This window comes from Oryza brachyantha, chromosome 12 (assembly GCF_000231095.2).
Source record: "Oryza brachyantha chromosome 12, ObraRS2, whole genome shotgun sequence".
NCBI lineage: Eukaryota > Viridiplantae > Streptophyta > Magnoliopsida > Poales > Poaceae > Oryza > Oryza brachyantha.
This window is the reverse complement of record NC_023174.2, coordinates 3,151,337-3,165,277: the sequence shown is the minus strand read 5'-3', so window position 1 is coordinate 3,165,277 and position 13,941 is coordinate 3,151,337. Positions and strand designations below refer to the sequence as shown.

Below are 13,941 nucleotides of genomic sequence, written 5' to 3'. Positions count from 1 at the left end.
CTTGTTGGTGATCGACCTTTCACCAACGAGAAAAGAAAGCTACGGCGTTCTTCTCCTTATGATTCTCTCAGTTTTCCCTGGACGTCTTCTGAACTACTGGTACTAAATAATGTGTTGTTTTGTAGAAAAATTTGTATAGAAAAGTTACTTTAGGAAAAATAATATTAACCTATGTTTCAATTTTTTTATAACTAATTTATAATTAATTAATCATGGACTAATCTATATAGTATGTTTTCTGTGTCAGATAACTAATTCCGTTGCCGAACGCGGAGCTATATAGCTGGAATTGGAGATATGATTAAGTGCGAGTTTTTATAATTTTGATTATTTTTGTAACTTTTTAAAGTGTTTGGGTCAAAGACATCAGAATAATATGTATAGAGCCCTTAAAAATATTTGAATATGAATAAATATTTATTTGTGTTTCTATATTTTATAACAGAAAATTATAGTGAAAAAAATCATAGGTTTAAATACTAAGTCGTTGTCCAAAAGGATACAGAATATCAAACTAGTAAAAAAGTAAGTACGGGCTGTAGGTCACGCCACAAAATACGACACGGCTAGCTCGATCGTAACAGTACAGTAGAGTATTGTTAAGCCCTAGGCATTCACTCAAGGAAGAACAGAAGAACACACGATAGAGTTCGTCGGAGACTCAACCGAGCCCTCCTCCGCCGTCGGCACAGCCGCCTTTCCGTAAATCACAAGCCAAGTGTTTTGTCTTACAGTGAACAGTATTTAACCCCCACACGCTACTGCCAACTCACAGACGAGCGGCTAGGCCGCGGCCCACTCAGAAACACGAACGTTGCTTCGACGAACCCGTGTCGAACGTGGCCGAGATCCCGCCAATTCCTCACTCAGCTGGGCGCACAGACTCCTCCTCATGTTGATCACCCATCAGCTCTGCATCTTGGTTGCTAACAAGTATCTTTCATCTGCAGGCAGGCAGGTACGTACGTAAGTGGAGTAATAATATCTACAGTACCCCTAGCCGATCGTGTCGCTGTTTCTTTCGTTCTCACCTTAGCTTTTCACTTATACTTATATTTAAAAACCTAAATTTAATTTAATATGTATTTTAACAACATCCTCATCGTAATTTATTTTTTAATATTTTTATCGAACTTAAAAACAAATATATATATATAGTTATAAATTATTTTTCTTTTATAAATATATCATTTTGTTTTTTTAACCTGTATGCCAAAGTTGGGCTCCTTATTCTCTCCCTCGCTGGGAGCAATCTGTTGTTCCGTAACGTCACCGGCGGGCCGGTCCGTCGTCGTAGCGCAGTGCGTACGTAGCGTTGGAGGCAGGCGCGCGCGTGCAGTGCAGGTCGGCAGGCCGGCACGCGGAGAAAACGACGACGACGACACGATCGGCATCCGATCCATGACTATGGGATAGCAATAGGTAAATACCTATCGGGTATTGATACCTTATACCCATATTCACCTGTAAAATTTTATATCATCAAATATCTATACCTGTTACGAGTAGAAAAATTTCTCCATACCCATACCTGCTTGGGTAGACCTTATCCGTAAGGTCACCCATATACTCACAACAGTTTAAAACAATCTAAATTTCATAGTTTTCATATAGTATATTACACTAGATACGAGATACTTTAAGACATCACACATTCATATAGTGTGATGGAAAAGATATGGTTGGTTTAAATACCTAGGGTTTTGGTTAATTGGTCTAGGCTAATTTGATATTGGGCTACGACGTACATTTAAACTTACGGTATTTATTACTCATGGGTAAACGGATATGGGGATCATAGGAACGTTTCCGTACCCACGTACCCATCGGGTGAAGGTATTTGTCTGATTATATACCCACAGATAATATATTTAGTTCATACACATAATCTAAATATCCATCAGGTCTCAAGTCCCCGGCCATCTCTATCCCTGTAGAATCCGCCGGTGGAATTGATTTGAAATCACCCAACCTAACGATCGATCGACGCGGCCTTCCGCTCGCGCGCCGCGCCCGCCCGTCGCTGTCACTATATTATATATCTCGTCCGTCGCAGAGATCGACATGCTATATACGAATACGACGACGCGCGTGGCGAGCTGTCGCCGCCACACGGCTGCCCTGCCCGCCCGGTTTGTTCTTTCTCGCTTCTCACCCGTGGATTTTGGTGTTTTTTTTCGTTGTCACGCTTTTCCGTAATAAATTTAGTTCACTATGCTTTTTTTTTTTTGAAAGGATAGACCGTATGATCATTCACTGGTTCTTATAAAACAATTTTTTTAAAAAGTTTTTAGTATTTAATTCCGTTATTTATAGGTCTACTATTTTTTTCGTTTATATGTTTATTTATGCTTATAATCTAAATTAAAGCTTAAATATAGAGTTTACTTCTTAGCCTCTTTTTAATTGCTAAATATACCTATAAAAAATTATGCATAAATCATTTGACCAACATCAATGATCTACGTAGTAACAAATAATGCAAGGGATCTCATTAGAGAATAAACGCCAGTTAAAACTTAGAATCATGTGGGTGTCAAGTCATGCAAGTAGGTAACGCGCGCGGCGGCAAGCCCGCCGGGGCGAGGACACCGCAGTGCCAGCGCCAGGAAATCAATGGCAGTACAGGTTGGTCGGCTTCCTACGTCGTCGTCGGAGAAGACGACAAACACGACGGCGACGGCGAAGAGGATACTATCCATGTCGACGCGCATGCAGATGAAGCGTGGATATATATATGGAGGGTGCAGCAGCTGCCACGCACGGCTGTACTCACAGCTGGACACGTGTCATCAATCCGGTACAACTTTACAAGAAAGTCGTCACATGCATGGCATAAAACTGATTAGGATTTAGTTTGGGAATATCAATCATGCGTTTTGGCCTTTGGGACTTTGGGAGAAGGAAAAAGGGAATTAAGCTTTGGTGGTAGGCTAACAAATTCGCCCAAAATACATGTATACTACTATCATGTCTATATGTCTGTGGTGTGGCGAAAGATTCTTCTAACCTGTTGCAGTGTTGCACGCTAGAGTGTTGAGTTACTTGTGAAACTCGAAAGCATCCATCCACGAGAGCAGCTTATTACTAACATCAAAATTTAAAAAATTATTTTATTGGATTCAGTTAAGAAAAGATGTAATATTAAACTGTCTCGGTTTGGTCCGATCTTCTATGATTATTTTTAGTAATCTAGGCTAGATATTTTATAGATCTTAGTCGTTTGTCAGTCATTTATAGCCGATGATATTTGCGGATATATTGTTTATTATATTTACAACAATAGAGTAGTTGGTTGTCTTGCTGTATTATTTTTATACCAATCGGCTGGATTTACATAGACCGGTAATTATTTTGTGCTGCATCGGCTTATGAGATTTACATACAAATTGGTATTGGCGATCATAGCAAAGGATTTCATTGTTTATTTAACTATTTGAGTTTATATGTATCGGATTCCCAACCGATCCAAGCTTTGACAGCCGATTGCTCAGCCTATCGACTAACCGCTACTATATCAACATCTGATCGGCTGGATTTTTAGTTACATATCGGCTCAATAGCCGATCGGCTTATTTTACTGTTTATCTTGTCAATTGCAGGATCAAACTGACTGGCATGCCTGCGCACCTTCTAAGAATTTAGGTTCTGCACTGGAGCGGTATTAGAGTGACTTCCAGACGTTCGTGTGTGACACATCAGCGATCACTTTTTGACGTCGACACTAATTGCATGCTTCTAGCTACTACTCATACTGTTTGGTTACATTGTAGCGTACTTCAATGGAGCATATGCATGTGCTCATCTTCTTCTTTTTGACTTAGACATGTGCTCATTTACAGGGGTGGAGCTATAGTGTATTGGTCGGGGTCAGCCGACCCTGATGACCTCCGACAAAATCCATTGTTATATTGTTTAGACAGTTAAGATGGTACTAAATTAAGTAAGATTAGTGTATTCTGACCCCGGTGACCTCAATAAACTAATTTTCTAGCTTCGCCCCTACTCGTTTATTAATTGGGATGGACACTAATTGAATGAGAATAAATGCAACGACAATGTGTATATCCCTTATTAAGAGGACACGTATAAGTAGAAATGTAAACATATCGTACATATTCTTAAAGGAAATGCTAGCCTTCACATAACTAATTTAAATCCTCCCATATTTCGATCAGTGGCTCCCTGCCGTTGGATTAAAATCAAATGGTCAGTGAACAGCCCGGTGGGAGGAGGAAGAATCCAGACGAGAGGAAGAAGATTCATCACTAGCATTGACTTCTCGACGGGGGTGATGGTAATAGAACTCCAGCAGAAAATATAGGGTTTACGTTTTAGGGTGAGAACAACATTGGAGAAGGGAAAGTACGAGGGTTTCTCAGGGTTTGGAGAGATTATGGCCATGAGAGCGAGTACAACACACTACTCTAGCTGGTGATAGAACTACCATGTTGGATTTGTGGATAAGCTGGAAAGGAGAGAGAGCATGAACGGGTGACTATTTTATCGTCGACAACACACGTGAACCAAAGCAAGAGAAACAACATGCTACGATTGCTACTAGGCGATGTGATTGTGGGGCCACATGAGAGGTATAGACTGAAGATAAAGAAATAAAAACCATCGGTGAGAATCGTGTATAGATAAAAGGGTATACACTTAGAGCATCTCTAACAGACAGCTCAAATTGGATTCTCCAAATGTCTATTTGGTCACTTTCCATTCATTTTGCCACTCAAATTCGTTTTTTACTCCACAGTCTCTACATCCACTCTCTCTATTCCAAGTCCATAACACCTAGGCCCCACGTGTCATCCTCTTCTCTTTCTTTTTCTCTCCCTCCCCTCTTTCTTTTTCTCTTAATTTCTTTCTCTCTCTCCTTTTCTTCCTCACGGCGGCAAAGGCAGCGGAGCAGGAGGCCGGCCGGCCGGAGGCAACACGGGGAGGCACGGCGCCGCGGCATAGAGGCAGGCGACGTGGCGCGACAACCTCGACGACAAGCCGGCGGCCCCGGATGGTGGCGCCGGCGGCTAGAACCGGGCTCGAGCTAGCGGCGGCGGTTGTCCCCGAACACGGCGGCGGCGGCGACGGCCTCCACGACCTTGCGCAGCAGCGGCGGCGGCGGCAGCCTCCGCGGGTACATCCTCGAGCTGGCGACGGCGGTCGTCCCCGATAGTCGTCCTGACGGCGAAAGCTGGCGGTGGTAGTCATTGCCGTGGGAGAGGCAGCTCGAGCAGTTAGCACTCTAATGTGGGGCCCACAAATGGCAAGGCAATTTGGGCTGGCCAAATTTGGCCATTGAGGGAAGGAGTTTGGCCAGTCATTTAGCTTAGCCATTCTAGTAGAGATACTATTGGAGTGGAAATTTTTGCTAAAGTAGTCAAATTTTAACTTAGAGAGTCTGTTGGAGATACTCTTACTAACTTTTTTTGCTGGCTATAAGATGCTAACGTGTTCATTTTTTTCGCCAACAGCCTACGGTACATTGACCTGAGCAAGTGGTCAGATGAGCGGTGTAGGTGGCAACAATGTTATCAAGTATTGGAATACGTAGTGTAGTATAGTATCGAAGAATACTGTGATACTACCCAAACTAAATTATACATATCACTTTAGTACCATCATCTTGTTTCTCCCTTTTTAATAAAATTGCCAGTACCCTATTGGCTGTTTCGTAAATCTAAGGCGCAAATTATTGTCACTCTCTTCTAAAAATACAGTACCCAATAAAAGAAGTCGGTGATTATGTATGCATGTTGTTTTAAATTATGAACCGAACGATGAAATCATGTTCATCTCGTCTGTACAAGACACTTTTGGGGCGTAGAGAATTCTCTGCTTGGTAAATGTGGAATGTAACTAATTAATAAATATTGTTGGTTGCATGATTGATACTTCCTATATTTTTTATATAACGCCGTTGACTTTTTGAGGTATATCTAACTATCCATTTTATTCAAATTTTTATCTAAATATGCAAAACTATAATTCATGCTTAAAGTTTCTACAATGATAAATTAAATCATAATAAATTAATTAATAATTATATAAATTTTTTGAATAAAACAAATGATCAAAGATGTACAAGTCCATGATGTCAAATAAAATAAAACGGAGAGAGAACTCTATTAGTTATAATGTTTAGCACTCTCTAGCTATTTGTTAATAGTAATTGGTACATGATATTCCAAGAGGAGCGGTAATGTTAAACCAAACTAGAAAAAAAATCATATCTCACAAAATTTTCAGCTATAATCTACGATTAATAGTGCCCATCCTCTCTCTCCCTCTCCACCGTTGACCTCGGTAAGTTGACGCGGATTTAACTCATACATCTCAGCACTCCTGTTGGCCAACGATTTGCTCGAGCAGACGCGTTGACAATAGATATAAAGGTGAACAACCAATTATTAATATAAGGGGTTGACTTTCATATGAACTGAAAACCCCACTCCTACATGCTAGCCAGTGCCAAAGGTTGGATCAACAGAGACACTCCTGTATGAGCAAACAAACTCTCAGTGGAGACAATAGAGATCACTAACTTTTTATCCACTGTTTTCCGGCACATGCAACGGTACCACTCAGTGCTATCAAGTATAGTGACCGATACTTTGGTCTACCTTAGCTATCAACCTTGCTAGCTAGTGTGCCCATTTAATTTGATCATTTAGGATGCCTGTGTGTTATGGCATGTTGGCCACGTTCGGTGAGAGGAAAGGAAGGTTAGTTATCTGGCATAGAAACGTAGCAATAGATTGGTATACGATTCATTAATTATTAGTTATCAAAAATTGTAAATAGATTAATATGATTTTTAAGCAACTTTCCTATAGAAAAGTGTTGCAAAAAACACTCTAGTTAGCAGTTTGGGAAACGTGCGCGTAAAAAATGAGAGAATCTTGGTAAATTGTTGGAGATGCCAAACATGGCCGTTGTAGTACTGATTAATTTACTAGTGTACTTTTTTTTCGTGTAAAGGAATGTAATGAAGTGAACCTTGACTTATCTATGTTGTGTGGGAGTAGCAGTAGTGGTGCAAGTTTTATTGATGCTATTGTGTTGCCATCACTCTGATTGTGATGATATCTCCTCTCCTATCTTGATGGCTAGCATGTGGCTTGTGCAAGCTTATACTAGCCACCATCTCACTAGGCACACTCATCCATCCATGTATCATTCTTAGACCTCACAGAACTCATATTATTGAACCACAATAGATGATCTATATACACCTATAACTTTACTATCATAGTTACAAAAATACGCACGTCGGTTAATTCCGGATTTAGGTGTTTATTGGTATCTTTTATCTTCAAGTACCAAACTCCAAAACTTGAGAGGGAGACAAGTATAGCTTAGGTACAGATCGGCAAGGATTTCAAAAATTATGCTGAGCCGTTCTTTTTCTCTCCTATGGCCTGCCTGCCTGCAATATCATGTGCCTGAAATTTGAGAAAAATAAAAAGAGGGGTCCAAAGAGAAAGCAACATAAATGGTCCAGATGAGCTTCCTTTGCCTGACTAGTACCTGCATTTCTCGTCCTACTTGTCTGACCACCCGTTTTCTCATTGGAGAGAAATGCAAAGGAGAGGCTTATCATGAATTCATGATCACTCATCTGTCTACCTAAGATTCTCCACTTTGAGATGGATGGCGATATTCCTCTGCAAATGGGGTTTTCCAGAATGATTTGTTCCAGAGATCTAGGCATGCTATCTTGCTTGATGTGCCACCATTGACAGGCAGACCAGTAAGATGGTCAAGAGAAATCTCCAATGATTTCCCCTCTCTCTCTCTGAAGAAAAGAATAAATCATCCCAATGATTTGTTCTTTTCATGAGAGGCTTCGTTAAGAGCAGTACAGTAGCATGCTATAAGTCAGCTATAAGCATATTTTAATGAGATAAGAGGAGAGAGAAGAGAGATGGGCTACTAATTTATAGCTAGCTGCACACGGGCTCCAAGACAAAATATGTGTATGACATGTGGGACCATGTATTGATGTTTTGTAGCTAACTATTGTATGCATTGGTTATTAGATTGGCTATAGATGAATTGAAACTAGTAATTGGCTATACTATTGAACTTGCTCTAATCACACGATTTTGGGTGTCATACTTTATCTTTTTGTGATAAGAGCCACTAATAATGCAAGTTGTGAAATGGGATGAAGGAATTTAATCCTTAATGTGATATCCCACTACTATATGTTGTGGGATTATGTCGTGCGAAAATTTGATTCAGGGCATGAGTGTTATTCTTGTAGGCATCTCAAAGAGATATTTAGTTGGTGGATGATTAGAGTAGATCATGATCTCCTCCAGGGTATAGAGACTTAATTCCAGTAACAGTAGTTTGTCCGTCATGTTAAAAAATCCTGCCAAAAGAGTCTGTCAGCTAGTTTGAACATTAATACTTCCTCCATGTTTATTTATACGACGTCGTTGACTTTTATATTTATATTTGATCATTCGTAAAATTTATCCAAATATGCAAAATTATATGTCATACTTAAAGCTCTCATAATAATAAATCAAATTATAAAAGAAATAATTTATAGTTATATATTTTTTAAATAAGACGAATGCTCAAACGTAAATATAAAAGTCAATGACGTCATTAAAAAACATAGAGGGAGTATTACTCTTAAAAATATACTACATAGTACTACATATTTATCACTCGGGTCCTTTTAAGGGGCTTGTTTGGATACGGAGGAATTGCGAGAGCTTTAATTAACAACAAGCTCCACACTTGCTGTACTAGAGGTAAGACTTTTGTTCATCTCAAAACCATAGAGATGATATTGAAGAACAACATACAGGTGACATGATTAGATATATCTCCTCTTGAAATAGTACCTGAATTTTCTGCGGTACAACAGGTATTGTACAATGATAACTACGTTAAGATAACCATTGGAAAAATAACTATATATATTTTCACTATATATCCCTTGCACTTGTGATTACAACTAGCACCTTGTGCCATCTAACTACATCCATAATTTTTCCAATGGAATGCAATGAATACTAGGGAGAAAAATTAGTTTACCAATAATAACAAGATTCTTCATGGGCTCCAGTGAAAAATCACAGCTTGTTACATTTCTTTTCCTTTTTTTGTGGTGTGTGATATTGCAAATTAAAGAAGTGAATTAACCAGCGCACGCCCGTCACATTCGAACGCAACGCACGCGGGATAATCAGCCGCTGAATGGCCGGTACACCTTGAGCGCGTCGATGACGTCGGCGATGGAGCCCGCGGCGGCGGCGATGGAGACGACGAGGCAGCACGCGCTGAGCGTCTTGAGCGACACCCACCTGGGGCTGCCGCGGGCCACGCCGCGCTGCGCGATGTACATCTCGACGGGGAAGTAGACGGTGAGTGGCCAGAAGGAGACGGCGCCGAGGAGCCCCACCACGTTGCCGAAGAAGGGGAGGAGCATGGCGACGACGGTGGTGAGGCACACGAAGGCGGAGCGCCACGTCAGGCGGAAGAGGCTGAGCGAGAAGGGGCCCACGCGGAGCTCCCGGGCGATGAAGCCGCTGTCCGGCCACCGGCGGGACGCCCAGCGCTCGACGAAGGCGAAGATGGGCTGGACGAACACCTGGTAGGCGCCGACGAGGTGCACGACGATGGCCACGTTGGCGACGTCGAGCAGCCAGAAGGGCTCGTAGAAGCCGAACCCCGTCAGGAGGTTGTCCGGCGCGGCGTCGCCGAACGCCGCGTAGCCCATGCATCCGCAAAGCATGTAGAACACCGTCGTCGTCGCCACGCTCAGCCGCGTCGCGCGCGTCATCACCTTCGCCTCCGACGGCGGCGGAGCCTTGATCGTGTCCTGAAGACGAAACAGAGCAAGCAGTAAGCAAACCATGTTCGGAAGAACAGAGCAAACTGCACGCCGGAATCTTTTAGAGCTATCGATCGTGTCACTCACTTGGATTTCGATGAGGATGTTGGAGAAGGAGTACGCGAAGGCGATGTCACCGAAGGCCTGCAGGCTGCGCCACACCTTCTGCGTGGAGCTGACGCCGGCGCCGATGCTGATGCCGGTGAGGCTGCCCTGGATCCCGCCATTGGCTGCAAATTCGGAGCTCATGGTAAGCATCTCGATCAAGCAGTAAAAGCAAGGAAGTAATTAAACAACAACCAATGGAATGGACAAACATACCGACTGTCTGGGCGATGCCGAGGGAGAGGCCTATGCCGGAGTAGGTGAAGGACATGACGGCGGCGACGATGGACAGCCACCATATCTGGTCGAAGTCGGGGATCTGCGAGAAGACGATCTGCACGGCGCCGAAGAGGATCATGTAAGGGTTGCTGGAGCTGCGGCACGGGTCGGCATGGCCGTTCTGGTGGAAGCAGTCGGCCCTCCTGATGGCGCGCATGCTGATGGAGGAGGCGATGGTGTAGCCGATGGCGACGCCGACGAGGTTGGCGTACTGGATGACACCGCAGAAGGTGACCTTGGCGCCGCCGAGGTTCGCCCGGACGGCGTCCATGTAGGTGTAGTTGCGCTTGCCGGTGGCCGGGTCGCCTGTCCGGTAGCACTCGGCGAGGAGCGTGGAGGTGTAGTAGATGACGAAGGCGAAGAGGAGCATCACGGCGGGGCCGGCGACCCACCCGAGTTGCGCGATGGCCCACGCCAGCGACAGCACGCCGGAGCCGATGACGGCGGTGATGATGTGCGCGCTCGCCGTCCAGAACGTGCCCGTCCGGCGCGGCCGCCCGTCGTCGTCCAGCCACGCCGCCTCCCCGGCGTTCCCGGCCTCCACGGACACCTCCATCGGCTTCACCACCTGCTTAGTGGAGCCCTTCGCCATGGCCGGCCACCCAACAGCTGTACGTATCTCTCGCTCGCCGTTCAAAGATAGAAAAGCTCGCAGATTGAGCTATGCTAGCTTCTTGGCGATCGATTCGAGCTCAGTGAGAGGCTCGGAGGTATGATTTGTTGGGAGAAATGGTCGAGGAGGAGAGTGATCGAGCTCGAGTGTGCGTAAATGGCGGGGGTAGTGAGGTGGCACTATATAGGCGGAGGTGAGCCGCGTGTGGTCAGCGCCTTCCGGCTTCCGGTCTCACTTTTTCGGTTCTTTTTTCTTTTTTTTTTGTTTTTTTCTTTTAGCTTAAAAATGAGTGGTAGTACTACTTGCCAAACTGCCGCTACAGTGTCACTCCAGTTTGCTACACTTTGGAGAATTTCTGTTCTTTATTTTCTATTCATTTATGTGCAGCGACTATATTCCGGATTTCTTTTTTGGATTTGAGACTTAAATTTTTTTAAAATAAATAATGTTGGCGGCCGCGTACGCTATCAGACCAGTAGATCACTCTTCTACTACAACACTACAAGCAACTCTACGAGCAACTCGTATGTACAGTTAATTATTCCTTCAATTATTGGCTCAGCTTTTTAAAAAGTTATAGTGCCAAAAAAATATATCTCTGCCACCCAAATCCAATAAAATTACATAGTGTTATTGGATTGAAACCAAATAACCAAGCAATGGTTGATTGTTCGGTTTTTGTAAAAAAACAATATATTTGTAATTAAATAATAATTTGTAAATAAATTCTTTTTATACATGTTTTTAACGATATAGTAAAAGTTATAACTAAAAGATAAAGTACGATGGAAAAAACCTCACGATCAAAACAAAAAGGATGAGGCATGCAAGGGACACAGACTTTTGCACTTAGTGGATATCCACCCATTACTTGTGTATATTTAATTATTAAAAATATATAAAAATAGATTAATATATGATATATTACTCTATAAATATGCAGGTTCAAATTCGACTTTTCTAAATAGTAACAAAAATAGCAAAAGATAATGTGGATGTGTGTATATATATAATTTGTTTTATTTAAAATATATAGAAGTCGAATTTAAAATTAGTGATATGACTCCTATATCTTGCCAAATATATTATTTTATATTTTTAGTGATTTTTATATGCCAGACGTCCACCGTGTGCAAGAATAGGAAAATGATAATCCAAGATACGACGTGGTGGGCCCATCCGGCACGCAACACGCGCGTGCTGGTGCTTTCCCGTTGCTCTCGGAAAAGTCAAAGCAAACGGGCCGCCTCCGTTTTAGTGGGGGAGAAGGGTCAAACGCGCGTCCACGTCGACGGTCACCGCCACCGGCGTGGTTGTCGGACGCGCGTTCCCGCGCCGTGGCCGCCGCCCCTCGCCGAGTCTTCTCCGGTGATGTCACGGTGGTTGGTCGGCGACATCTTTGGCCTGCCCAGGTGAGGTGAAATGTCCAGAAATTCAGGTTCGCTTACTTCATCGCGATCGTGGGAAAAATAATTTATAAATTAATTTTTTTATATGTACTTGATATAAAAACTAAGACTGAAAAATAAACTCCGAAGAAAAATATCAAAATTTAAGATTAAAAATTTTCAATTTTAACTTATAAGTCTAAACAAAAGCGAAAATATAAGGACATGTTTAACGGTAGAGTCTATTGTGGACTCTGTCTCATAGCTCGTCAGCAACAAGAGTCTATTTTAATAGAGTCAGATATAGTTTCTTTATTAATGTAATAAAATATTCCTTTATATATAAAGTTTTCTTTCATAGATGATAAGTGTAGGATCGAACAAGATCAAACAAACCTACCAGAGGGGGGGTGAATGGTAGGGAAAAACAAAACCTAAAAATCTTTCGCGGAATAAAGGATTACATCTGTCGAAGAAATTGACGAAGACTTGCTACCTTAATCACGTCGCTCCTGTGTCGCCGCTACCTTGATCGTGCCGCTTATGCCGCCGAACAGATCATCGAATCGCGCCACTCCTATGACGTCGATCGGATCGTCGGAATCCAAAAAATCACCAGTAGATGAAAGTCGAAAACGTAGATTGAATGATCTTGACTTTATTGCATCAACTGGTATTTACAAAGTGCACCAACAGCACTCCTATCAAAATCGTCGATCTAGAATCAACAACTAAGTCTCACAAAAGCACACCGGGGGCATACCCCTCGGTCTCTATTTATATCGAAAAGTCTATCACCAAATAGGAGTAGGACTCCTTATACTAATATGGCTCATCTCTTAGTTTTCCTAATTAAATCCAACATGCCAAAATCAGGCGTGCTACAGTAGTCCGACTGCTACAGTACCCGCCGCGCTACAGTAATCCGGGTCCGCTACAGTAATCCGATCCGGTTGCTACAGTGCCGTGGGCTACAGTGACGACGCTGCTACAGTGTCCGACCCTGTAGCACATTCCTTTTCTTTTCTCATCCAGTTTTGATCCGATTTACTTCCTGATTTTTCCGGCGCTTACACATACAACATGTGAAGCCCGTTACGATTCCATCCCACACGGTGTTGCTCCACCATGTGCCAACTCGTATTCAATATCGTCACCTGGCATCCTCGATCGTCCGGACCTCAGCTTCTCCCTGAGCCTAGTCACGATCCCACCGCCATTGACCGATATTGACTTCAAGTCACCTGCACAACTATAGACAAACCAACCGTTTCCGAGCACAGATATCGCAACCTGACTCACATTAGTTACACACACTCGCACCAACACCTTAATTGTTTCCAAACCAAATTCAATTTATAAACCAAATGGCAAGCCAATTGTTCATCAGAAAATATTAATCATGCTTATGATCTTACAATCTCCCCCTTGATGAACACATTGGCAAACACTTCAAAATTTGTTTTGTTGTTTTTGTGTAGAAACTCCAAAAAGCATGCAATGCAAAAATCTCTCACTTTTGAAAAGAAAGAAAATCCTTTGAGTATGACAATTATGCACAAATTTTTTTTTGTTAACTTGTTCTCCCCCTTTTGACAATGAATTCATCAATGAAGGTTTTTTATTTTCATTTTTTCTCGGAGAGCTTTGCAATATACCAATAGTAACTCAAGAACTTGTATTGCAATAACAAGGTAGAA

The 13,941-nt window shown here is 42.6% G+C and overlaps 1 protein-coding gene across 1 annotated transcript; it reads right to left on the bottom strand.

Annotated features, from left to right (window-relative positions):
- Positions 1–8,921: 8,921 nt before the first annotated feature.
- LOC121055954 (amino acid permease 3-like) lies at positions 8,922–10,988 on the bottom strand. Its single transcript, XM_040529245.1, has 3 exons — positions 10,178–10,988; positions 9,944–10,086; positions 8,922–9,844 (listed from the first exon to the last, which is right to left on the bottom strand). Exons 1-3 carry the CDS (start codon positions 10,830–10,832, stop codon positions 9,209–9,211), a joined length of 1,434 nt encoding a protein of 477 aa, XP_040385179.1. The 5' UTR covers positions 10,833–10,988; the 3' UTR covers positions 8,922–9,208.
- Between the last annotated feature and the right edge of the window lie 2,953 nt (positions 10,989–13,941).